At 40.4% G+C, this 24,999-nt stretch overlaps 2 protein-coding genes across 2 annotated transcripts in view; one reads left to right on the top strand and one right to left on the bottom strand.

The window, feature by feature from the left end:
* Window positions 1–11,536, bottom strand: part of TENT5D (terminal nucleotidyltransferase 5D) — a 41,496-nt gene extending 29,960 nt beyond the window's left edge. Inside the window, exons 1-2 of the mRNA XM_029996926.2 lie at window positions 10,730–11,536; window positions 5,051–5,175 (exon numbers count right to left, since the gene is read on the bottom strand). The gene's annotated coding sequence lies outside the window, so the exon portion shown is untranslated. The remainder of the gene's footprint in view (window positions 1–5,050; window positions 5,176–10,729) is intronic.
* An 86-nt stretch (window positions 11,537–11,622) lies between these two features.
* Window positions 11,623–23,172, top strand: CHMP1B (charged multivesicular body protein 1B). Its single transcript, XM_029996928.2, has 8 exons — window positions 11,623–11,764; window positions 14,267–14,364; window positions 15,106–15,252; window positions 15,958–16,026; window positions 16,348–16,455; window positions 17,473–17,516; window positions 18,384–18,456; window positions 19,495–23,172. Exons 1-8 carry the CDS (start codon window positions 11,749–11,751, stop codon window positions 19,537–19,539), a joined length of 600 nt encoding a protein of 199 aa, XP_029852788.1. The 5' UTR covers window positions 11,623–11,748; the 3' UTR covers window positions 19,540–23,172.
* The last annotated feature ends 1,827 nt before the right edge of the window (window positions 23,173–24,999 follow it).

Below are 24,999 nucleotides of genomic sequence, written 5' to 3'. Positions count from 1 at the left end.
AAAATCACTTCCCTGCCACATTAACTGAGTTTAATTTTCTCCTTAAATCTGTCCCAGGCTTCTCATTTGTTCAGTGGTTGACAGAGTATTTTCAAAGTCTAAATATTAATCCATTTAAGAAAAGAAATGAAGCATTTTGGGGGAAAAAATAAACTTGCAGATCTTTTTCAGAACCAGCAGTCTATTTTCTTCAATCTCTTTCTGATTTGAGTGAAACCCCATGTCCTTATTTTAAATTGACTATCAACATCCCATTACAGAACACGACAGCTCTGTAGAAGGTTGTGTCAGTCTTACTGGCAGAGATAAGCTGGAAATGAAGCTTATTCAATAAATTCATGGTAATAGAGCAGGGGCAAAATTTATTAAAAAAAAAAATCACCCCCGTGATGTAAGGTCCCTTGGTTTTCACTGTATCATTGACTTTCAAAAGGATCTGGCTTAGATTTACACCAATTCTTCTGAAAACTACATAATCTGGGAGCATGAAAAACCTTGACTGCAATTATCATGGCAAGAACATGTATACCCACACCCTGCAAGTCAGCACGGCTTGTTTTTTATACCCCCGATGTGACCTACAAGCAAGCTCCTGTAGCTGGAACGAGCTGTGGAACGAGCTCTGGGGAAGAGCGAGCGGCTCTCAAGGGCCTGAGCAGCCTTCCCATATGTTAGCAGGCAGGTTATTCCCCGGTAATTTCCCATATTACCTTATTTATACTTTAAAAGAGTGACCTGTTTTCATTTTCAAATCAAGTGCATTGTTCTGGTGGACCTCAGAGGTAGAGAATCAGATAATTAATGCCAGTATTGGACAGTTAAATGGTTTTATTGAACTGATTCTTTTATGCCCTCTGGCTGCCACTTTTCAGATCCTGGCAGGTTAGGTCTGAATACCCAAACAGTATATCCAGTTACAAAGGTTTTACATTCCTGTTTTCCTTCTTGTTCTCCAAAGAGACAGGAGAAATCCCTCTGCTACTTCATATAAATAATGCCCATATTGGAAGGAGTTTTCTTTCCATGAAACTTTGAAGGAGAGGGTGACACTTCAAAGGAGAGCCAGAAGGAGAAAGAGGGAGAAGCTGGCACAGAAGGGTGTCGGGAAGGGACACCAGGCACCTCTGAACCAGTAACACGAAGTGCTGCCTTAGCGTCTACCATAAGCATGTTCCCCATACTGTGTTATCGCCCATCCTCATGTCACCTGTATGAATTATTGAAGTGATAGGAAATCACTGGACATCAATAGTCCAAGCACTCATTTGCTGCTGCCTCTAGCCCAGCGTTAAAGATATCGTATATAAACTTATCTGTAAAAGCACAAGCTGGGCAGTATGAGTAGATAAATTCTGTTTTTCAGTGTTGATCCTTGGCTATACATCGCTTCACGCCAATGAACAGTGCCCCAAGGAGGAGGTGGATTTCTCAGGAAAAGCCGGAGATTGCACACCCCACAGAGGCTCCCACAAGGGCTGCTGGGCATATCCCAAAGGGAAAAGTATCTGAGCAATCATCAGCCTGGGTCTACTACCAGCGATTTTTGCAGGCTTGAAGGACTAAATTCTTACGTGCACGAAATCTTGACATCTGTAGAGTCTCCCAATTGTAATTTTGTAATTTGTTCTTCAGCCACAAAAATACAGTTTGGTTGTGTGTGAATTATGGATCAAGATGTGCAGTTATTTACAGCGTGTCACATAAAAGAAAAGCTGTTTGTGGTCACCAGGTCTGTCAACAGCACTCTGGTCTTCTAGAAGAACTACTACATAGCAATCCAGGGATTTGGGGAGTTATTTGTTTGCTTAGCACTGATGCTATGTACTCCAGGGTCTCCTGATTAAATTTATGCAGCTTGTTATTAAATTAATACCAGCTGTGACAAAATAAAACTCTGCTGCATGACCAATTTGACTCACAAAGCACAGAAAGTTCTCCTGTTCCCGACTTTGTTATTTTCCATTCTGCATCCTTCCACTCTTTACTTCAGCTGGCGCAGAAAAGGCCAAGACAGAACACCTCTCTGCACCTCTCCGCCTAAGTTTCTTTCTCCTCTTGAGCGTCATCCAGAATAGCCCAGTTGTACAGGGCATACAGTGCTGCCTCCTCTCCAAGTTACAGCATCGCCCTTCCTCTCTCTTCATCAGAGCATGCAAAAGGGAAGCCAGGTGGCTGCGGGCACTTTCCTTCTTCAGGTTGCTTTTGGTGTTGTGTTTCCCTCAACAAGAAAGTCTACAATGTTTTAAGAGCATGAAATATGACTAAGAGGAGTTTTTGAAATACATATATATATATATATAAAGATTTATTTATAAAAATAAAAAAGATAACAGAAAATGAGCTTTTTCTAAAACATGAATTGTTGGACGCTCCTTTCCATAGAAAGTTTCACAGTTTCCAGTATTCACTCTAAATGAGAACAATTTTTGGTGAATTTTCTGTGGAACAGAAACTCTTAGTTTTGTCCAGTTTCAGTGGCATCTTTTAAGTCAAAATAATACGGAAGTATCTCTGTGAAAGAAGAACCAGTACTTCAGTACTGAACGAAGCAACATTCATATTAAGTCACCATCAGTAGCAACCTCATTGTCTCCTGTTGTTGCCTTGTACTACTAGCGATTGTATTGAATCATGGAAACGCTTATTTTGTGATTTATAATCACACAGCGTGTGGTGCAAAAAATTGCCTGGATTAACAAGCCTTTTTACATCCACAGGTACATGGTCCCCTATAGTCAGAACATCTGCATTTACCCAAGTATAGAAAGTGGGCAGACCTATATTTTGCCATCATCTCTCCACACTCAACCAGGACTAATTGCACTGTCGTTAACTCTTTGAACTTGACTCACTGCAGCTGCCGACCATTTGCAATGGAAATCTGGTGTGTCACCAACGTTTCGGGCCATCAGTAATTCTCACTGTTTCAGAGTCCATCTGCTGTAATGAATATTGCTGCAGGTAGAAGAGCAAAGTAGACAGTGGGCAACGCGTGCACGTTCCTGTGCCAGTGTTCCTCCACCAGAAAAGACCGAGGAGGCCAAGCTGCCTGGCTCACCCCAACGGCTAACATCATTCAGCCTTCTGTAGCCAGCTGCTTTTGCTTCAGAGATGTACAAATGCATTGGCTAGCGAATATCCCACATTACCTAATGTCTTTATCACTTTAATTTCTTTCTGCTATATGTAGACTTTCAACACAATGTGAGTCAAATCCTTGTATTGCTTTTACTTGGCATCTGCTAAGAAAACTGCATTTTAATTACAACAGTGTTCTCCACAGCATTACTTTTAAAGTTCTCAGTAGTGTTTGTATCGTACCTGGATTTACTTGTTCTAACGTTCTATCCCCTGAATTTCTTTTTAACGGTTACTTTCTTTTGCACATCACGCGTGACTGACATTAGGACTGACTAAGGGTACAGATCAATTATTGTGATTAAAATTGATCCTCACTGCAACGCACTCCTGGCGTCACAGTTCACAAACGAACGCACATGAGCTCATTTGGCTTGGTCTTGCAACCATTACATATGGTGAGAATTTAATTGAGTCAAAAGAATTATTACTATGTTGAAATTACAGTATTTGATCATCAGGAGAATAAAAAGCAAGCTGTGCTTATGTACTTTATACCTAGTGGTAAAGTTGTATTTGGTTTTGAATGCATTTTAGAAATGAGCTATTTTATAGCAAGAGCCAATGTTTGGGAGGTTTATGCAATATGGGACCTCAGGTATCATGAAAATAAAATGTGCCTTTGTTTCCTCTTACAAAACATGAAGAGTAACACCTATTTCTGTAGGCTTAGCCGAAAGGCATCAAACAAATGCTAACTATTTGTAACACACTGCATTACGAGCTCATTATAAACAACCAACCTGTGACAGCTACTATATTGGTCTATACCTGCATGTTAAAGCACATAGGAAAGGGGAAAAAGAGACAGAAAAGGGGCAAAGGAAGAATAAGAGGAAGAGAAAGATTGAGCTGAAACACCATGGACAGAGAGGGAGAATTTTGTTTATGTAACGAATGTTTTAAGCCTCACTGCCTCACTCCTGTCCTAAAAGCCATCACCACCTGTAAGTGTATGCATTAAAACGCCAAATCCATACACCTGCGTCGTGTCTGGAAATTGAATTCTACTGTAGTTTTTCAGCACTCATTTAATAATTTTTTTTTCATATTTTCAGTTCACTTCTTTTCTAGCTCATCCTCTTGTGCAGCTTAGTTTGTCAGTTTTATTTCTCAAAAGTGCTATGGAGGGAGCAACATATAATTCACAACTCAATAAAATTTAAGGAAAAATAAATGTTTGCTGCATCAAAGATGAGATGGAGATTGTGTAGGAGGGAAGGGAAGGGGAGGAAGCAGGAGGTAGACTTTAAATTGCTTCTTTTGGAAGAGGTTTGAGAATTGAGAGTTGGTAACTCACAGTACAAAATGGCTGAGGCTCTAAAATGGACATATCAAGAATTCAAATGCAAAAAGCAGGAGGAAAGCATTCAGAAATAGTGGCTGTGCAAGGTGATTTCAGCCTAATGAGAAGTAAGCACTCAGTACTGGAAATCTATGATTCGTCTCAAGTAAGGTAAACCCTTTTGTTTACAATTTTATTGGCTGGAAAAAACCAACAACTGCATTTTCATATTTCAAAAACACAGGATACAGCAAACTCCTCCTCATTTTACAGAGGCAGAAGGTCTGTACTGATAGTTCAGAGATTAGTCAACAGCTTTATTCATCTCAAAGAGAAGGTCATTCAGATGCCAAATAACAGTGACTCAAATGTCAAAATTATCACTGTTCCTTTTTTCTAGATGAGACAGGCTGGAGGGTCTTAGCACTGACTTAACCTAAGTGACGTCTCATTCTGCCCCCAAAATACAGCTTCTGGCCAGCTGAAGAGTTACTAAAATGGAGCTGAAATGGAAAAGCCCAAAGGCAACCCAGCTGCACAGCACAGGTATTCTGTTTAGGTATGTTACGTACAAGGCATTTATGTTGCGGGGAAACTTGCCAAAGTAGGGCCATTTCCCTTCCACACCTGTGACAGTATTACAGCTTTCCAGACACCAGCAGGGAGAAGTCTCGCAAGGAGGGTCCCCCGCTGCCTTCCACGTGCGGTGCTCTCGGGGGCTGGCTGTCGTTGTATTCCTGGCATCAGGGATGCTGCTAAGAGGATGGAAGAGAAGCTATGAGTCTTCTTGCAGCACTCTGCAGTGCAAGCTGGCTGTGCCAAGGGAGTAAATCAAATCAAAGTGGTAATACAATTGAAGGAGTTTGCTTTCACTGGATCTTTCAAGGAAGACTGGGCATTTAAGACATACTGGCTTTTTCCAGTCCCCTTCCAACCTTTTAATCTGGATAAGCAGCACCACACTGCTATCCTGCTACGACAAAGAGTCCTTACTGTCTTCTAAGCACTGGGTTTTTACTTGGACCCCCAATTAATTAAAAAAAAAAATAAATTCAGAAGCAGATTCCCAGTGCTGTAGCTTTTGTGCAAACAACTCCAACTGCAATGGCAGCGACAGAATGACCTTTGGTTGACAGCAGTGCGAGGAGAAACAGAAGTTGTCCCATTTTTGCTGAGGAAAATGTATCCGTCAAAGTAGACTGAAAGAGGATGAGGTTCCCTCCATGTGAGCCAGGGAGGAGGGGAGAGGAGGTAGCAGCTGCTTGCAAGAACCGGGGAAGAAGTCTCCCTGTCTTCCTATGCAGTGAAGAGTTGTGCTCCCCTTGCATCAGTCCCTGCACTTGGACCTTTAAAGCGGAGAACCAAAATGGTTCAAACTCTGCCTCTTCCATGCGCAATTCCCTGCAGGAACGTGCAGGTGGAACGGAGATCAGAATTATCCCCACGCTCCTGGCAACGGCACCCGACTGTGTATCTGCAGATTCCCCCAAGCTGCAAGATCAGCATCTTAAGAAGTCTCAGTTGATATAATTTGTCCTGCAATATTTATTCCTTCTCCGTGAAATAGTAAATTTCAAATGAAAGCATGCAGAGAATATGCAATTTATATATTTTAATGTACCTTCAGTATGTTGTTATAATGAAAATGTTTACAAATATATAAAATACATAAGTGCCATTGCAATCTCTGCTAACATCTTGGTATGTCTCTACATCTGCATCCAACAGTAGACAAAATATTTAACTTAGGTTGCTGAAGACAAATGCTGGGTAATGTGTTTCTTCCAAATTTCTTTGTGGTTTTTTTACTCATGAAAACTCAGTGATGTATGTCAGGAAAAAAACAATAAAATATATTTCCCTAGTAATGCTGCTTGTCTCTTAATCACTGCAACACTGATAGGATTTGATAATAAACAGGTCAATAATCCTTAAAATCTTCTCTGCAGTTTAATCTTCTTAAAAGCAACAGGACTCTGTAGAGAATAAGCGACACCATCTGCAGATAAGATCAAAAATAATAGGTGGATGAAAGAGTGGAGACCACCTAAAGCGTTCCCTTCTGCAGTTAAATGCTGTACTCTAGCATAACTCTACTTAAACAGCGTGATGCTTGGGGTGAAATGCATCTCCCATTGAGTCAACAGAAATTCTAGTACTTCACATACTCTATACTGACATATAGCCGACCAAGTAATTGCAAAGCAATAAAATCTATTTTTCTTGTGACACAACCGCAACCACAATGTTGCCATGGCAATGATTGAGCTTCATTGGCAATATTTCATTTACAATCTTCCAGCCATTTAAAGGTTTTTTCCAAAAAAATGAATAAATGATAGTGCGAGTCAAAAAAAAAAAAAATTAGGCTACTTTCTCTAGACATTTACTACTTTAAAATTAGAAAGCAATAATTTGCCATTCTTTATAGGTGTGATACCTGGTTAAGCTTATTCTTCAAACTGTTCAACTGGCCAGCCTTCTGAACTTTGTGATGTTAAATTTCACTTGCACTAACACCCAGCTTTTAAAGAATATCTTCTCTATTGGTGATGTCACGGTACTAACATGTTTTTCAACCTGCAAGGATTTCACAGCTTGATTGTATCTTTCTAAATTTCCTCTGGCTCTTTAATAGGAGAAGCTAGCAGTGAAGTCAGAGGCAAACAGACTGATTTCTTGGGGGCATCCATAAAGTCCTCTCCCTCCTGCCTTTGTTTTTCCTTCTAATGCCCATGCAGGTTGTTAGACGAAGGATATGAAACAGTGTCCAAGCTATGTCTGCTGCTGCGAATGACGTAAGAGAAAAGAGAGGAAAGCAGTTGCCATGCGTTTGTTTGTAATTGCTCAGCTTTGCAGGTTTGTATTCTCGAGAAAATGGGAAAGACAAGGAGGAGCCCATCACCAGAAGGGTATTTTTTCAGCAGTTGAAAGGGAAGAGGGATTTAAGTTGGAATTTGGCTCTGTTAGCTTTATGTCCTGAGCAGCGCTGAAGAGGTTGTAGCCTAGTTGGCTCCCTCCTGTGTCAGCTGTGTGAATCTGATTTATACTTTTTCAGGTTTGATTGAGGTAAAGCATTGTATGCTCCTATTTCTGAGCAGTTTTTGCTGCTTTGTTCTCTAGCATTGTTGTGGATAATTAGGTCAGTCTTACTTCTCTTTGACATCACTGAAATGAATCTTTTTTTTTCAAAGGAGATGATCACTCTAATAGTTCCTATCTAATGTTGCTGCCACCTCCAAATCACATCCTAATTAATGAGTTCCAGTAATATTATAGAAAAAAATGTGGATATTCAATGATCTAGTGTCTGTTTCTGACCCTGGAAAACCTTATTCATTTAAGTAACTATTACTCATGAGAATTATTGTGCAGGCTTCTAGGAGGTTGATTTCAGTAGGACTGTTCATGCAGGAGCAGTCTGCTCACAGTTAGGTCTCTATTAAACATGTTAAATCTCTGCTACATCTCTTCACAGATTTGGTTTTAAAACCATAGACAATAATACCTGCTTCTGTGAACTTGTGATACTGAGACTTATCTACCAAAGTGGATGAGATCCTGAAAGTCATACACCATAATTGCATCTTTTCCCATCTCCTGAAAAGGTACTTTACATAGACCTCTCCTGTTAAAAACACAAGAGCAGTGCAGCTGCTAGTCACCGCATGTCTGTCACCGGTAGGTATTTAAAGCTTTTACAGTCAGGATTCAGCAATCTTTATCATTATGAATTCAGACTCCCGAGACACAAGCTAGAATAATTACTGTTACTAGCTTTGCTCAGAAGTGTCTTCTGCCACACTTATTACAGTTCATTTGCTATAAGTACTCCTACATTATTACCGTATCTACAAGCTATTCATATATGAATTTCGCACAGTGGGGGTAAATGAAGAAGCTGTCAGTTCAGATACATCACTTTACTGGCAGGGCTTTGGCTGAGATGCTTCAGCAGAACACAACACTGAAAATGCAGCAAGTGAGCTGCCTTTCCTGGCGCTGCTGTGCCCGTGCCCAGCCTGCGGGGCCATCACTCCTCCGCTGCCCACCCAGAAGCTCCCACCATCACGTACGAAAGTAAGTCAGGGAAGTCCTCTGGACTCCTCGACCCAATCTCAAACTTCGTGTTCTGGCCCCAACTCCAGGAATGAAAGGTTTTCATTTATAATTGTTTTTATATGGTCTTTTCAGAAGTAACAAAATGAAGGAAGTGATTTATTCCTGCTGTCTTCCGATAAAAAGCAACAGCTAAATAATGCTCCTAGGCATATCTAAGAAATCTTATTCACTATGTCAAGAATTTAAAAGGCATACAGATTGATCCTAATAAATAAATACAGACTTGAATTATCATAAAGCAGGATTAAATTTCCTGTTCCAATACCTTTTCTGAACACCCTGTTCAGGAAGAATACAGATACCCGTGTTTAGGACTGAGAGATAAGTTCATTCTCATGAAGAAAAAATGTGATTTCATGTTTGAAAGCTTAGCTAGCTATGAAGTAATAAATCAGCATTTTTTCCAAAGCATTCTGGTATCTGAAGAAAGCCTCCTCTGACGGAAGCAGTGAAGAGCAACCTTCTTAGCATTGTCCAATTTTCACCGCTTCTAACAGCTTCCAATTACCAGCCTTAAGACATTGAAAGACTACACTCACTTCGGAAGAAAAATCAGAGTCTTAATATCTATTTGTGTAACAAACAGATGACTTTGCAGTAAAAAGGACTATTTGTACACTATAGAGTTTTATACATTCCATTTGAAAAATGCCATCCCTTCCCTATTCTGACGGCTAATGGCACTCAAAGTGAATCAGTCAATAAACCAGCAAGAATGTTCTTCAGGTTTTAGCGGGATTAATCTAGTTATGTTAGCTAGAAAGATTTGTTAAAGAAAAAAAGCCCTAGTCTAATAGTTTATTTCATCTAAATTTAATGATGAATGAAACCTAAAACCTGCCATGGAAGACCAGGTCTTGAAGAGAAAAGGATCTTGGCCTAAGTCTAACTGCAAGCTATACTCCTCTAAAATATGGTGCGTTTAACTCTGAGAACCATTGTTACATTTACTCTGTAGCAAGCAAAGTCTGACCATGAAAAAGTTAGAGTTTGAACTTAGGGAGCAGAACATGTTCAGTAGGAATAACAATACTTTTAGCTTTTAGATTGAGTAGCTGTCAGTTTTGAATAAGTCAAATGTTATCAGAAATTAAGCTTATGACACTTCTCAGATGTGGGATGTCAAGACTCTATCACTTTCAATCACCAGACAGCTGATTTTTTCCCAATTGCCACTGCCAGACGAGATGCGAGTCAAACAGTAGTGATGGCAGCTCTGCTTCTGGGAATGGTACTGAGAGGATTATTAACTACCCCAGCGTTCTTCTGGGACAGTGACAGACATGGAGATTTGCTTTATGCTTAGCTGAAAGTTAATAAATGATTGACTCAAGAGGTCTTTTAGTATCATAAAAGATTAGAGCCCAACTCCTCAGTTGCTGTAAATGGCTGACGTTGTTTGGAATGCCAGCAGGTGAGACTCTAGCCCTATTTATCGAAAGAAGGCAACGAAAAAAAAATTGCATCTTAAAACATATAACCTGTATTTTATATCTAACTAGGATGTATAACTTCCTACTAAAAGTATTCATTTTACTTCATCCTGATAAAAATAGTTATTTAATTAAAAGCTGGAGGCAATCAGAAATCTCTTAAAGTGATTTGAAGGGTGAAAAAAGCCCTTCAGCTAACGATATGCTTGTGAACTTTATTTTTGGAAGTTCTGTTCCTATAATTATGTTCTATCTTGCAGCAAATTCAAAGACAGAAGATCTTATTTTTTCATTCTTTTCTGGGTGTCAAACAGTTTATTAGATATGATGAACGCTGCTGTCATTTTGTTCTTTCTTTTTTGGAGAGGAGGGCTTTGGGTGGGGGTCTTTGTCTTAGAAGAGGTCTGTACATGTTATGCTGTTGTTAACATACAATACAATAAATGAGAGAGCGCGCTCCTTAGTTCTTTCAAAATTACTGGTTCAGACTCTTGATCTTTTAATAATTAGACAGCACAGGACTTTAACAGCTTCTGCCTGAAAGATACAACATCAGGAAAAAACCTGCATCTCAAGATATCAGAGTGACTCAGCAAGGTGACTCAGGAAAATAATTTAACTTGCTGGAGGACTTAACCACTTATTAAAGCAGACTGTCATGAGCTTATAAAATGACATCTCCAGCAATTCAACAGGGAACACAACTCATATTCAGGATGGCACAGAAACGTGTGGCACAGGAGGTACCTACATCACCAATTTCTGCTTGGAGAGTCCCCTGGGGAAATGCCACCCTCTGCTTGCCCTGTCCTTACACTGCTCTCCGGACAGCCAGCCAGACGTGGGTACTGCTGTGGCTTGGCGTGCTCGCTCTGACATTCCTACGGTATGAATTATCACGCAGATGCACGTGTAACCAGTTCAAAGTTATACAACAGTTTTCTCGACCTCAGATCTAATATCAGTATCTGTCCTCAAAAAGTTACTAACATCCTTTGTGTTTCCTTAATGACTGCTAACATCTCACTCTCTGAAATGCACTAGTAACTCACTCGAGCTCCCATAGTTGCTCTAGATACCCACTAAGCAGCCCTCAAATATTACAAAGCAAAATTTACTGTTCTTAATCTCTTTGTAAATTGATAGACAAGAGCTAAGACTGCTGCCGCAGGAAATCACTTCTACCTGCTGGCGCTTCCAGGCTGCGGCCGCACAGCCGCCAAAGCCAAAGCAAACCCCTCACGCCACCGTCCTACCGCTTTCCCACCCGTCATCCTCTAACCCCACGGCGTTTGTGCTTGGCGTTTGTGCTCTCCACTGCTGGGCCTGCTGCTGCGAGGGGCTCTTCCACCTCACCCCTCAGGCAGCCGAGCCCGAGCCCCCCCCCCGCCAAGCAAGCGCCCTGCCCGTCCAGCCCAGAGGCTGCACAACCCAGCCCGGCCCTTCCCCGGTGCCAGCTGACCGAGCCGGCTGAGGGAAGGAGAGGGAAAGAAGCGCAGAGCACAGCCCCTCAGCCTGAGGCGGCCATAACCCGCCCTGAGGTGACCAACTGCCACCGCGCTCCCGCCCCGGTCCCGTGACCGGAAGGCGGCGGCGGCTCCGCGCGTACGCCCCGCCCCGCCCCGGCGCGGCTGCGTATAGCGTGGCGGGGTGGCCGGAAGCCGGAAGTGGCGGTAGTACCGGGTGAGGGGACGAGCGCCGGCCGCACCGTTCCCGGTCCCCTCCCCGGGCTCGGCCGGAGCCAGCGCCGCGGAGCCGCCCGCCGCCGCCATGTCCAACATGGAGAGTATCCTCGGGGCGCAGGTCTTGTCCTTGTGGCCCCGCCGTGAGGCGGTGCGGCCTGGGTTGGGCTGGGGGCGAGGGCCCGGCCCGGCCCGGCCCGGCCTGGCCTGGGCTCGGCGGGGGCCGGGTCGAGGTGAGAGCCGGTCTGGCCCTGGGGCGGGGGTGGGATGCGAGGCCTCTCCGCCCGGGGTGAGGGGGAAGGAGGAAGGGAGTCCCTTCCCTGACCGCGGGGGTCGGTGGGGGACGGAGGCCTGGCTCCTGAGGGAGGAGAAGGAGGAGGAGGAGGAGGAGGGTGGGAGTGACGGGCGTGACAGGGACAGGAGCTGCGCTTTCATAAACTGGGGGGTTGTCCTCTCTGCGTGGATGGAGAAGAAAATGGGAAATTCGGTTTCACTTTCCAAGGCAAGATCAGCTAACCTCAGCTGGGGTGGGAAGGCTGTGGTGCACGGAGGGACAGCCCAGCCCCTGGGGCAGAAAAAGCAATTTACAGCGTAGAGCAGTGCAAAGCGTGCACCGCGGACATCTGACATGCCATACATCCAGCGCTCTGTACAGACTGGAATGATGTCAGTAAGGCTGACTCGTCAGCCGTCCCCCCAAATAGCAGCTGCTGTCAGCTGAATAAACCCAGCTGTTTCCTGCTGTAGAAAAGAAGTTGCACGTGGGGAAAACCCTTGTGGGCAAATTTAAACTTCCTTGCTGTATAAAACTATCGTAATGCGCTGGGGCAAAAAAAGCCTTAAAGATTACAGAGGTCTCGGTGTGGTTTAAATGAGCTGGCAGTGCTCGGCATTGCCAGTTGTTATGGCAGGGACCAGTAGCAGTGCTGGAGCAGGTGACTGTGAGTCACGGTTGATGGTGGAGTCTGGTTTCACTCGGGTTATGGCACATTGAGAAAGGCACTTCAAGGGAGGAGCGAGTAAGTGCTCATCATGGGGTGGGAGGGCTGTGGAGGTGGCGGGGCGAGCTATTGTAATGTCAGAGGTAAATGTCCCAAGTGAGTAACTGAGGAAGTTATTTCAGAATAAAGTGCTCTGAAATGCTGTTTCAGTGCAATGGCTGTAAATAGGTGATGTCATGTTTTACCTGGTTGGTCTGGTCTCTGACCTGAAGTGTACTGTTCAATGAACAACTTAAAGGTGTTTTCCTGTTTGGCAAATTACCTAATCTGTGGCTCAGTGCAGTACGCTTACTGCTGCTGAAAGAGATGGTGACCTAGGCTTTAAAGCAAAGAAATGTAAACACAAGCAGCAATTTTAGCGTTACTGGTAGCTACCTTACTAGATGTCCTAGGTGTATAGGCACAGCTGTTGCCTTTTTGTAGCCTGCTTGTGATGTTTATAGGATAGGATAACAAATGCATCAACAGACTTCCTAATGTCTTCAGATTGCTGTCAGAGCTCTGAGATGCATGGCTGGGCTTTAGAGGGAAAAAAAAACCCAAACAGTTCTGGAATAATTTATATACTTGAAATATTAAAGAAGCCTCAAGTACCTTATAATGTTTAGCTTTATGTGCTTCCACTTAACTGTTAAGCATCTTAGTACTTGCTGCATCTTCCTCTTGGGATATCAGAAGGTGGCATGAAAGAAGCCTATAAAGCTTTGTACTTCTATTTTGTTTGAGAAAGACTGATATTATTATTTGGAAGCTTTCATCAACAGTATTTTAAGAGTATGGTTTTTTAATTGTTATTTTTACAGCACATACTTTGTCAGTAACAGTTTAATGCAATCATTCTAAGTCACTGTGAAGGCTTGTTCTACTGTCTTCTTAGAGCTTTCAGCTTAAGCAGGACTTGAGCTTTACAAAAAGAAAAGTTTCTCTTGCTGACTTAAGTATTCTCTCCCCAAAAGTCAGATGACAGAGCTGTCAGGGACCCCAGAATCGCTCACATGACCCAGGGCTGGGAGGCTGCTCTGTAAAGGAGCTGCATGAGCAATTTAAACCCAAGATCATACTGTGGCTTGAAAGGGCAGCCCTGCCTCCTGGTTTGTACCTGGGCATGGTCAGTCAAGCCAGTTTGCTATTACACTGTTAATTTGGCTTGTTCCTCAGTGGCTTTTTTTTTTTGGATGGGGAGGTTCCAGGCAGGCCAGCAAACTGCACTTCCATTTCACTGAGAGTCAAGGACTCTGGGTGTGTAAGTGAAAGTAGGCGGTAGAGTAAGGCTTGCAGTTCCTCTTCAGCGATGTTTGGTTTGTTGTGTTTATCAGTCTGAAGTAGGTTTGATGTTAAATGGAGCCAGTTTGGGATCTGAACTTACTTTTTATGGCCTCACATTTTAGAACTCAGATGGTAAGTGGCATTATAATTGTAAAGCAGCTTAGTAGGTCTCCTTATTGTGAGAATTTCAAGGGCTTACTTAAATAACATTTTCCAAGTTTTAATACCACTGATGGGGAAACACAGTATACGCTAGGTTTGGTAGCACTTCAAACAGGAGAGCAAAATACTACGATGAAAGGATAGATCCTGTTCTTGAGCCCTTAACTTGTGCTGCAGAACATCTGTTTAATTTGAAGTTTGCTGCAAAGGAACTCAACAGGAACTCAAAAAAATGCGACAAAGAAGAAAAGGCTGAGAAAGCTAAAATTAAGAAGGTAAGCAGTGGCTCTGAAACAAGCTCTTTGGGTCTGTTGTTTACATATTGTAGCAGGAAGATATCTGGTGGTTTTGCCATTTTCCTGGTATGCATGCTAATAATACCATGATAGATGCTTGTGATTTAAAATACATGACTGTAAATCTTCCCATACTTATTAATAAATGTGAGGATATGTTCTTGTGTATCCTTTTGTACAGCTTGTGGCATTTGCTTCCTGAGAAGCTTGTCTTGTATGTATTTTGTTAGAGACTGTTGTTCTCAAAGTTAAAAATATTTAATCTTAATGTTTATCATCTTGTATTAAAAGAACTTATGAAGAGGAACTTGAAAATAGTTTTTGAGTCCTTGAAGTAGTAAAGAGAGGCTAAATTTATTTGACTGTATTTTTGTCCATGAGATACAACCATACCAACTGTATCTTTTGGGGTCTTGATACTGAAAATGTTTTTATGAATGAGAAAAGTATGTTTCTATAGCTCTGTAAAACCTTCTACTTGAAGTGCATGCTAGATACCTTCCTTGGAAAGAAGCTAGGGGTTCACATAATGAAAAAGTTTGGGAACTATTGGGGGAGGAGGGCGGGTTTTATTTTATCTTTTAATAGAAAAGATATTGTGATGAATTGATGCTTATTTAAAAAATGAAATAGGCTATTCAGAAATCATGTTTACAAGAGCAGGGAAGGTTAAAATGCTTTTTCTTTTTCCTTTTTTTTTTCTTTTCTTTTTTTCAATAGGCAATTCAGAAGGGCAACATGGAAGTCGCACGAATACATGCGGAAAATGCAATCCGCCAGAAGAATCAAGCCATCAATTTCTTGCGCATGAGTGCCCGGGTAGATGCTGTAGCAGCAAGAGTTCAGACTGCAGTGACAATGGGCAAGGTAAGTCTGTTTTCACAAATCTGTTGCAAGGATGAGACCTCTGTTCTTCTTAGAAGTGACTTAATTCTATCTATAAACTGAAACTTTTCAGCTCATTTGGTTTCAGATGTAACCAACAGTAAATCAGGTACTGGAATCCCCCCTGCCCCAGCAGCTGCTCTTTAAAAGTAGATTGCTATCCACTATGTTTTGTAGCTAGTAACTTCTGTGAGCTGTTATTACTCATGCTCGTAAGGATACAGTGTGTTTTACTGGTTACATTTAAGATTATCATGTATTTTGAAGGGGAGCAGTATCTTTGCAAAAAGTCATGGTGTAGGACTTGTGATTCCAGAAACCTTTTTTAGCTCAGGTAGTTTTTTAAGGTATGCTACTGTACTGCTCTTCAGCCAGAGAGTTTATTCTGCCATATGATCTGTATGCCAAATATATACCTTAACACTTGACAGGTCTCGAGACCTACAACAGTTAATGCCATATATACCTCGGTTCGTAGCAAATTTCAGCTCAGAATGCATATTTCAAGTGGTTGAGTTAATTTATAGAATTTGAAATGATAGGAGCTATAAAAAAGGTGTTCTAGATGGCAATCGTGTGTGCCCTGCTATTTGATACTTTAGAAACTCTGTGGATAGACATAAGAGAGCTTGGTAAGAAACTGGTCATTTTTCTTTCTTTGTAATAATTTCCTTTACCTCATTTCAGGTAACGAAGTCGATGGCAGGGGTAGTTAAGTCTATGGATGCCACGCTCAAGAGCATGAACTTGGAAAAGGTAAATAGTCTTACTTTTCTTGGAGCTGCACACCAAAAAGCAGAAAGGGCAATGGACACAAGTTTTGAAAAGGGAAATTCCAATCGAGAGAAAAGGTTTTGCAGTGAGGTTGGTAGATCCTGGAACCTGGGCAGGGCCCTGACCAATGTGCTTGAACTGTGTTAGATCAACTTCAGAGTTGATGCTGGGAGGGGATGGGGACAAGCTTCTGATCTCCAGAAGCTGCTTGCCCTTGTAGTGTGATTCTTTCTTTGCCAGTTGAGATATATTTCTCGTTCCATTATCTGCAGATCATTGATTTGATTCAATTTTTTTTTATAGATATCTGCACTAATGGATAAATTTGAGCATCAGTTTGAAACACTAGATGTTCAGACACAACAGATGGAAGACACAATGAGCAACACTACTACGCTGACAACACCACAAGTAAGAATAGTACATTTTTTTTAAAAAGGGTGATCTTAAATTATGTGTCTAAACTGCATGGAAATGTGTGATTCTCTTCTTTCTGCCTACTTTGAGACATAGCAGCAACTGAAGCCTTTTTACTTTTCCTTTGTGCTTCTTTGTGATGAAGAGACTTTAAAATGACAGTCACAAGCACAGAGGATCCATGTATATGTATTTCAGTCTATTTCACTCTTATAGCAGGCTTTATTTTATATTATATGTTGAAAACTTTAATCCTCTTACTGAATAAGCAGCGTTTTGATGAGTTCTCAATGAACTTCTGAACCAGAACACACTGCAGCATTAATTATCAAAGCAGGATATGCTGTGAGAAAATCAATAGTTCTAACTCACTGATATTAACAAAAAGACATTAGTCACCACCAAATTAGTAGTAGTATATGGAATAGAAAGGTTGTTAATTACCTACTTTCAATTTATGGACGTGTTTACTAAAATAAATCTTTTAAACAGTGCTTGACATAGTTAAGAAAATTCCTAGCACCTATCCCCTTGTGCTATTCCACAAGGAGCTATTCCAACAGAAGTTTTGTCAGAGAGAGAAAGTTACTGGAGATAGTGCTTTGTGAATAAAATAAACAAACAAACCTAAAGCCAAATCCAATAAACCAAATCTATTTGGAGATGGGCTTTTTCCCATGTTGTGCAAAGCAGTGTTTTAGTAGCTAGTAGGCAACACTTGAAATATTCAGGTATATGTTTGGGTTTTTTTACAGATAAGTTTTAATTCTTCAGAAGCATTATTTCAGAAGCTAGAGTTCAATTAATGGGATTTTAACAGGCTGAGCTCCTCTACACGTTACTTTTGAGTTCATACAGGGCCCTCTGGTGGTTAAGCACAAAAATGTTCTGTAAAAGCCATTTACCTTTAAATCAGTTTTGTTAAAATAATTTCTGCTCTCTCAAGATTTAACAGAAAAGGTTGTCAGAAACTACAACATGCAACGATCAATTTTGTTTTCTTTACTCTAGAACCAAGTGGATATGCTTCTACAGGAAATGGCAGATGAAGCAGGGTAGGTAAAATTTTGAGTGACTATTTCTTGAATAAATCTTGGTCCCAATAACCATTCCTGGTCAACTTGAAGGTCAGATACCGTTGTTTTATATGTGTGTCTCTTGGAAGCAGAGCAGAATCACCATTTTCCTTTCACCTGTGGACATTATTCTCGTAATAGTTTAGTTGCCAGTATTTCATTCTGTTTTCACTCAAAGCTACTGTGAATGTCAGGATGCAGGGATGGTTGTGCACGAGCCTAAAATCATATGTCACTTGTCATGTCAGGGTAGCATTTTATTATTTACTTGGATTGGCTTTAGCATTAGCAGTCCTTGCCATGTTTCTGCACACTTTTCCTTTTTTCCCCTCTTACCACATTAAAACTTCCTGTAGTTCTGCTCTCACAAGCTAGACATTGCAAAACAGGTTGTCATGACATATTTAAGCCTTTGGGGATATACTGAATTATTTCAGAGAATTTTACTTGCCTTCTTGGTGACGCATAAGTTGGAAGTGTCGCTCTGTTGGCTTGAGGATAAATACTTGTGACAAATTTTTTAGTAAAACTTTTTTTTTCCATGAGTGAACTTTTTGTCATTCATATGTATGCCATGTCTGATATACCTCTGTTAAACAGCAATCTTGCTGAGTCCTGATTAAGCAGAATTCGTTTAGCTATTGTTAATTATAATATATGACTTGTTTTCTTGGTAATGAGTCAAATTTACTGATCAAGTTGTCTAACTAGCTGGAGTACAGCATTCATGGGATGCTGGTGGCCTCATGCTACCTCACTATTCCCCTGCTTGTCAATTATTGTGCTTCTTCCTTTAGCCATGTATGCCTGACTTGGGTTTGGTTTTGTTTTGTTTTCTCCTATTAGTCTTGATCTGAACATGGAACTACCTCAAGGACAGACAGGTTCTGTTGGTACAAGTGTTGCCTCAGCAGAACAGGTAAACATTAGATTCAATTGAAATCAGTGTTTTCTAGAGAAAAGTGGTGTGAGAATTAATGCTTCGCTCGGTCAAAACAGACTTGCTAAATTGTAATTAGATATAAGGTGTCCAAAAGAAATAGTGTGTAGTTAAAACAGTCTTGCAATCAAAATAATTTTAACAATACATTTGTCTGCTTGGTAAATCCAGAAAGTTTAGCTGTTTGAGGTGTATTTTTGCATGGTTATTTCACGGAGTTGCAAACAGTTGGCTCTCCTACCTACTCCAAATTTAATGAATCCAGCTATCTCCCATAGCATACACGAGGCCTTTGGGGTCTTATTTTCCTTCCCTTTAACGTGTGAAAGGTCTTACGGGACTAGTGCAAAGAATTCCACATTTGCTCTAGATGAATGGCTTAGAATTTCTTGTGTATGAGCGGATCCTGATGTCAAGGTTGCACAAATCTTTTGGTGAGTTGCTTTTTCCATTCTAGGGGAATATATTTGAGGGAATGGAAAAAGTACAGTTTATTCCTGTCATCCCATCTTTGCAGAGAAGGCTTTAGGAAGCCTTGTCTTAACTGACCAATCTTTGGGAAGCCCCATATATTCCCCATTCTTTGAAAAGTCCAGTTTCACCTTGTACTAGGCCCCCTAAAACAGTTAGACCTACTGCTATCTCGCTGTAGCAGTTCAGTTGGATACCAGCCTTGGTCAGTCAAGGCTGCACCCAAATAAGGATGCAGTTCTGTAAGAGCTGATTTGCACTTGCAAAGATGATATATTAAGAAAAAAACAAACCCAACCCTATCTCTACTTGCCATGTTCTTAAACTCCTTCCTAGGTATCCACTGCTGGAGATAATATAGCTGTATGGACTCTGGTCTCAGCTGGTACAGCCATTCTTGAGGTCTTAAGCAAATCTTGTTAAGACTTGCACATGAGATAATTTCATATCATCTGAACATGAGATTGCTTGACCATTGCAGAACTTTGCAAAAGTTAATTTTCATATTACTGACAGGTGGTTTCTTTGTGTTTTACAATTCTGCAGGATGAGTTGTCACAGAGACTGGCCCGCCTACGTGATCAAGTTTAAGTTGAACAAAGCTGCGGTTCTTTGTACATGCTTTCAGAATACCCTTTCTGTAACTAACCCTTCACTGCACTAGAAAGGTGTATACAGTATGGCTTAGGTGTTTGAATATTTGTAATATAGGGTACTTCACTCCTAGCTTGCTACTCTTTCTAAAATACATTAAGTAACCCAAAAATTTCTGCTCTCTAATGTCTTTTTCTGTACAATTTGAAGTTGATATATTTTTTGCAAGCTTTTTTTCACAAAATCAAGTTGATATTCTAAGTCAGCTAGTAATGTTGGTACATTCTAGCTAAAAGAAAAGCAGAGTGTCGTTGATATATATTTTGAATTATGAAGTGATTTTTTTAAATTATGCAAACTGTTTATGGTTGGAGAACTGATGTAGTCAGTTCAGATGATTGTTGCAGATAACTTTCTTACACAGCCAAACTCCTGGAACACGCAAAATTGGGCAGTGTGGACTTCATGGAAAATATGCTTGTTAAAACAAAGTAGTGGACTTCAGTCTGAGTTTTTTAGTCTTTTAAAGCTAGGGTAATTGTGCTGAAGTTAGGGGTTTAGTTAAAAAATGAGTTACCAAAAGCTGTTTTCATATAATTAGGAACTTGTACAGTGTCATCACTTTAGTACAGGAGGAATAAAAAATATTTTTCAACTTTTTGTCAGTTCTGTTGACTGTTGCAGCTTGCTCGTTGTTCAACGTCAAGTGCTGTAGCTTCTCCATTTTCCTTTCTTCTCAGTATCCTGGTGTGCAGCCAGTTATGCCACTCACAGCTCTATTCTATCAACATAACATCTAGTTCCTGTTAATAGGGGATTCACGCTATCCATTTTTATAGATTCAAGCTGAGAAGCCTTACATGAAGTAACTGAAGCCTGCTCTTCTCCATTCCTTCTTACTCTGTCTTTGCTTTTAATCTAGTCACCTTTTTATACGTAAGGACAAGTCTTGTGATCATATTCCACACTTCAGTGTTCTTCCATACATGAAAGACACAGCATTGCTCTCCCTCGGGTTCAGATCTTCACAGTCCTCCTTTCATGAGTCAAGGTCCCAGCCCTGTCTTCTCTAACCGGGACACTCCCTTAGATCAGCTTTTCCTCCTCTGCACCTCACAGCGGGTGAGAAGTGGATGAGTAGCGTAGGCCAGCTCGGTCAAAGGGAGTTATGTTGGATTAAGAACAGCTGCTTTATTTTTTAAGGTATAATGTTGCTCTCTACACGTAAAATAACGTGATTTGTAATATTGCAGTTGTATGGAGAAGCTAGTTTGTTTTAGTGATCCCTTTGTATTTCTGCACAGTAAGAGAATCTACTGGCTGCTTTCAGTAGCTTCAAACTCTTCCTGCAGTTGTAAAGTAAAGAAATGGTTATAGAAATCTGTAGCTGAGACTACTTGTGATGTGTTGTGATAAATAGTGATGTTAAAATTCTCTTTTGGACTTTTTGGGCTCTTTTTTTTTGTTCTGTCTTTGTAGGGGTGAGGGAAGGTGTGAAGCACTAGACTTGGAATTAGTTCTTAATTTGCTGGTGTTCAGGATCACGTGGGTTTTCCAGTGTTGGATATAAGAAAAAAAAACAAACCACTTTTTTAGTCAAGCAGGATTTTTTCAGTGAAAATGTGCAAAAATGGTGAAACATTTCAGAGCAGTTTCAAACTCTATTTTTAATGTGTTACTCAAATCGCTTTGAAGGTTTAGCAGGATATTACATACTGAAGTATTCAAGGCTACTGTAAAAATAAGATAAGGAAAATAAGATACACAAAACAACCTAAATTGTTGTGGAGTTGTCTCTCTCATACTGGCAGCCTAAACTAAACCAGTATGTTTAAAATGTGGTCTTTTCACTTGTTTACATTTATTTTCAATGCAGCTTTCTTTTAAACACCTTGAATGTTCCTCCTGTAAATAGGAGAAATGGGAAGATGTTTAAAAAACATGTACTCACAGCTGTGGTCTTGGTACAATCCTTTCAAATTATTAATAAAACATCTTGGGAAAGGGGCTATATACTACATGTTGGGTTTTTTTTCCCTAGCTCCTTCTGAACAATATAACAAATTGTATAATGGTATATCTATGCAACCAGGTTACCCACAACTGGTAACTGCTTGTGTGTGTGCCTTTGCCTTGCTGAACTTAATTCCATTTTTTTGATCCTCAGTTACTTCATATCATGATAGGATTGAACACTTTCTGTTGTGCAATAGATCCGCATCTGAGTTTACTTTGTGGTTGCTTGTTGATGGACCTGTACCACAAAGCACTGAGGTTTTCAGTGTTTGATATTAGACAACTTCAGCTAGCTTGTGTGGCTTATTTTGCTGTTAAAGATTATGCTGCTTTTAGACTGTTCCTGGCCATTCTTAAACTATTTGAGGGGGTAGACAGGGATTCTGAGATCCCATGTATTTGATTTTCTGAGTATGTTGCCTTGCTGTGAGCCTTGGGGCTTTGGAGGAATTTAAAAATAGAGAGAGATGAGACTGATTAGATTGCTGCAAGGTAAATTTTAAATAAGCTTATCTTACTGGCTATACATAGCCTGTTTCATAGTTCTGATTTTGTCCCAAACTTGCTCACTCCAGTACCGGAATAGATTTCCAGTACCATTCTTTTAAAGGGATTAACAAGTAAACATAAAGGCTTGATTGACTTCCTCTGTGGGACTATGGTGCAAAGAGGTAGGCAGGTTTATCTGACTTGTGGAAGAAATACGTGTTTGAAACAATGAGTTTTTGCCCTGCTGACTTCACTCTCAGAATTGCTGCGTATTTCAGCAGGGCCAGGATTTTGTATCGGTTACTTCTGTGTATAGATCTCCTGCCCTCTCCTGGGGAAAATGATTTCTTTTCTCTTTAGAAGCACTTGTGTATGAGAGCTGGCATTCAGAAAGTTTTAACACTTACATTTTGAATGTATATATTTTTCTCAAGTCTTTTGGAAATGCTTACAACTGAAAGTTACTCTTAGAGCAATATTTGAGTTTCACGTCCTTCCTCCATTCAGGCTTTCCTCAAAACTTTTGCTCTTTTCTGAACAACTCTGCCTCCTCACTCCTACGTTGCTAGTGTTTCTTGTAAGTTGACTGTATGTGTTTGTGGAAGTTAATTTCATGTTAAATAAATTGTATGCACTTTTATGTAACCTTATTACCAGATACTATTTCAATATTTATGCTTATGAGCAGGCACATCTAAAGTGAAACATTGCTTGAAATGTTGCAAGATGGTTTTGCTCAACATTTTTTTCCTTGGTTACTAAAACTGCTAGTGTTTGGTAGTATTAGTCTTCATTCATTTGAATTGCAAAACTGAAAGCCATGAAGAGCTTCAGATGAAAGGAGAGGGAAGGAAAGGAAGAACAAGAACTTTAACGTTCTTGATTGCAACGGGATAAAATGATCAAGTTGCCTTTGTGGAGATCCTCAGAGCCAAAATATAGTGAAATTTTGTTAAATATAATCAGCAGTTGTGTACAGAAATAAATTCTGAAGCTGGTGACATGTGTAGAGAAGAGAATAATTTTTGGAGCTCTAGTAGAGTTCATTTTGAAAACTGCTTTACTTGTATGGGACAATTTGTAAATGTAACTGCAAGTGGTAAATAAAATTGTACAGACAACTTATTTCAGATGTGTTCCTAGGTTATATGGCTGCTTGCTGGTGGGGCTTAGTACATGGATAAACAAGCAGAAGTCATGATGCCATCAATATTTTCCTGTGAGAAGATAATCAGAAAATAAAATCTTTATGCAGACAAGAAGAAAGTAAAAAATTCAGAAAGGTTTGGGAGAACAGTTTAGGGGAGTAATTAAGTATAGCAACATAAAATACAATCTATTTAAAATTTTATAGTTTGGTTGTTTTTTTTTTTTTAATGTTTAGTCTAGTCTGGTGTGGAGTGTATCCCTCATGCTTAAGCATCTAAGAGGGTTTTCTGTCCTTGCCATATATAACAAGGGGTCATGTGGAAAACTGGCAGGAGACGGTGTGGTTTTGAGTTTGTCCTCCCCAGAGCTAAAACCCTTCCATTTTTATTTTCCCCTTCCATTGTTGTTTGGGAACCAGCAGAGGGAGCCTCAAGCTTTGTTTTTGCATAGGTCCTACATAAATTCTCTTTTTTGGAATTCTGAAAGAGGACTTTCACAGAGTCCTCACTAGCTGGTTTAAGGAACTCTGTCTCCTGTGGAACCTTTGGTTCTGGGCAGTGTCAAGTCTCAGAAGGACGTGCCTGTATCGGGACTTTGATCTGTGCCTAAAAGCTGCTTTGTTGCACAAAATACAACCTGGAAACGTGTTGCACAGGGCCATCAGCTAATTTGTGTCAACACCTGGCCATCTTTGCTAAATGCACTTCAAAACGGTTTTCTGTGGTCTTTAGGCATTAATTTGGGACTTTGAGATCTGCTGTTATGAGTATGATAGTGAGTAACTTTGTGCTTAAGGCTTGTTTTAAATTGTTTAGTTTTTAGTTAAGTCCTTTGGGGTTTCTTTAGCTGTCGTGTTGTTCTTATTTTTTGTCCTGTGATAATTATTTTATACAGAAGGAAACGTACACTGTGTACTGGTGGGAAATGTATTTTAGTAGAAAATTTCATTTTCTTATTAGAAATATTGCCCATGTTGAGATTTGATTTGATGAAGTATTTATTTTGGTTTCAGGATTCTCTCTGTCTGTATAGTGTATTGCATTTTTTGGCTTTAGCGTTAGCATTCATCTGTTGCAAAGGCCTGGTTTGGACTAACAGCAGCATACTGCTCAGTACTTTCTTTTTCATCAAACAATATTTTTTCAATGAAATCCCAAGAAGGGTCAGTGGCCTTACTTGTATCGGAAGCAGCTCTCTTCATTACCATTCAAATAAAGGAAAAGACCGATGCGAACAATCTGTAACTAATTTCAAGTGCCAATTGAGCCTTTTTAACTTGGGAGAAGATGCAGTAAGTGAGTCTTACAGGCTCTTGCTTGACCTTTACTACTCTTTATTAAGAAAGTCATGCTGAATCAGCTGTGATACACAGTTCAAGATAGAAAATCAATGGGCCGTGGGATCCCAGCTCTTTCCAGTTCTTTGGAAAGCTTTCCAACGTCTTCCGACGGTGCTGGCTGCCATGAGAAGCAGCCAGAACCAGACCATCTCGCAGCAGACAGGCTGCTTTCAAGCTCTTATCTAGACAAGGGTGATTTGGGAGAATAAAAGTACTTAAGTATCACATATTTCTAATCTAAAGGATGGTTTGCTGTTGCGACAACTTGTGCGGATTGCTTAGGATATTCTAAACTTGTTAACTCTTGAGTGAAACAATCTTTTTGTGGAAGTCTGAAGCAATAAATATTACGTACCAACTAATATGTGTATCTGACAAGATAATAATCAGCTTAATTTAATTTCCCTACTATCTGATTCATAATTCTTTATTACAATCAGTTTCTGTCAAAATGAGCTGTCAGG

The sequence above is a fragment of the Aquila chrysaetos genome, chromosome 21 (genome assembly GCF_900496995.4).
Source record: "Aquila chrysaetos chrysaetos chromosome 21, bAquChr1.4, whole genome shotgun sequence".
Classification (NCBI taxonomy): Eukaryota; Metazoa; Chordata; class Aves; order Accipitriformes; family Accipitridae; genus Aquila; species Aquila chrysaetos.
Note: the sequence above shows the minus strand (reverse complement) of the source record. Positions and strands in the feature narration are given on the sequence as shown.

Excerpts from the sequence above, each read along its gene's own strand:
- CHMP1B (XM_029996928.2), top strand. Across the intron at positions 16,456-17,472 it reads CTACGCTGACAACACCACAA|AACCAAGTGGATATGCTTCT; the intron begins GTAAGAATAGTA and ends TCTTTACTCTAG. Across the intron at positions 17,517-18,383 it reads GAAATGGCAGATGAAGCAGG|TCTTGATCTGAACATGGAAC; the intron begins GTAGGTAAAATT and ends TTCTCCTATTAG.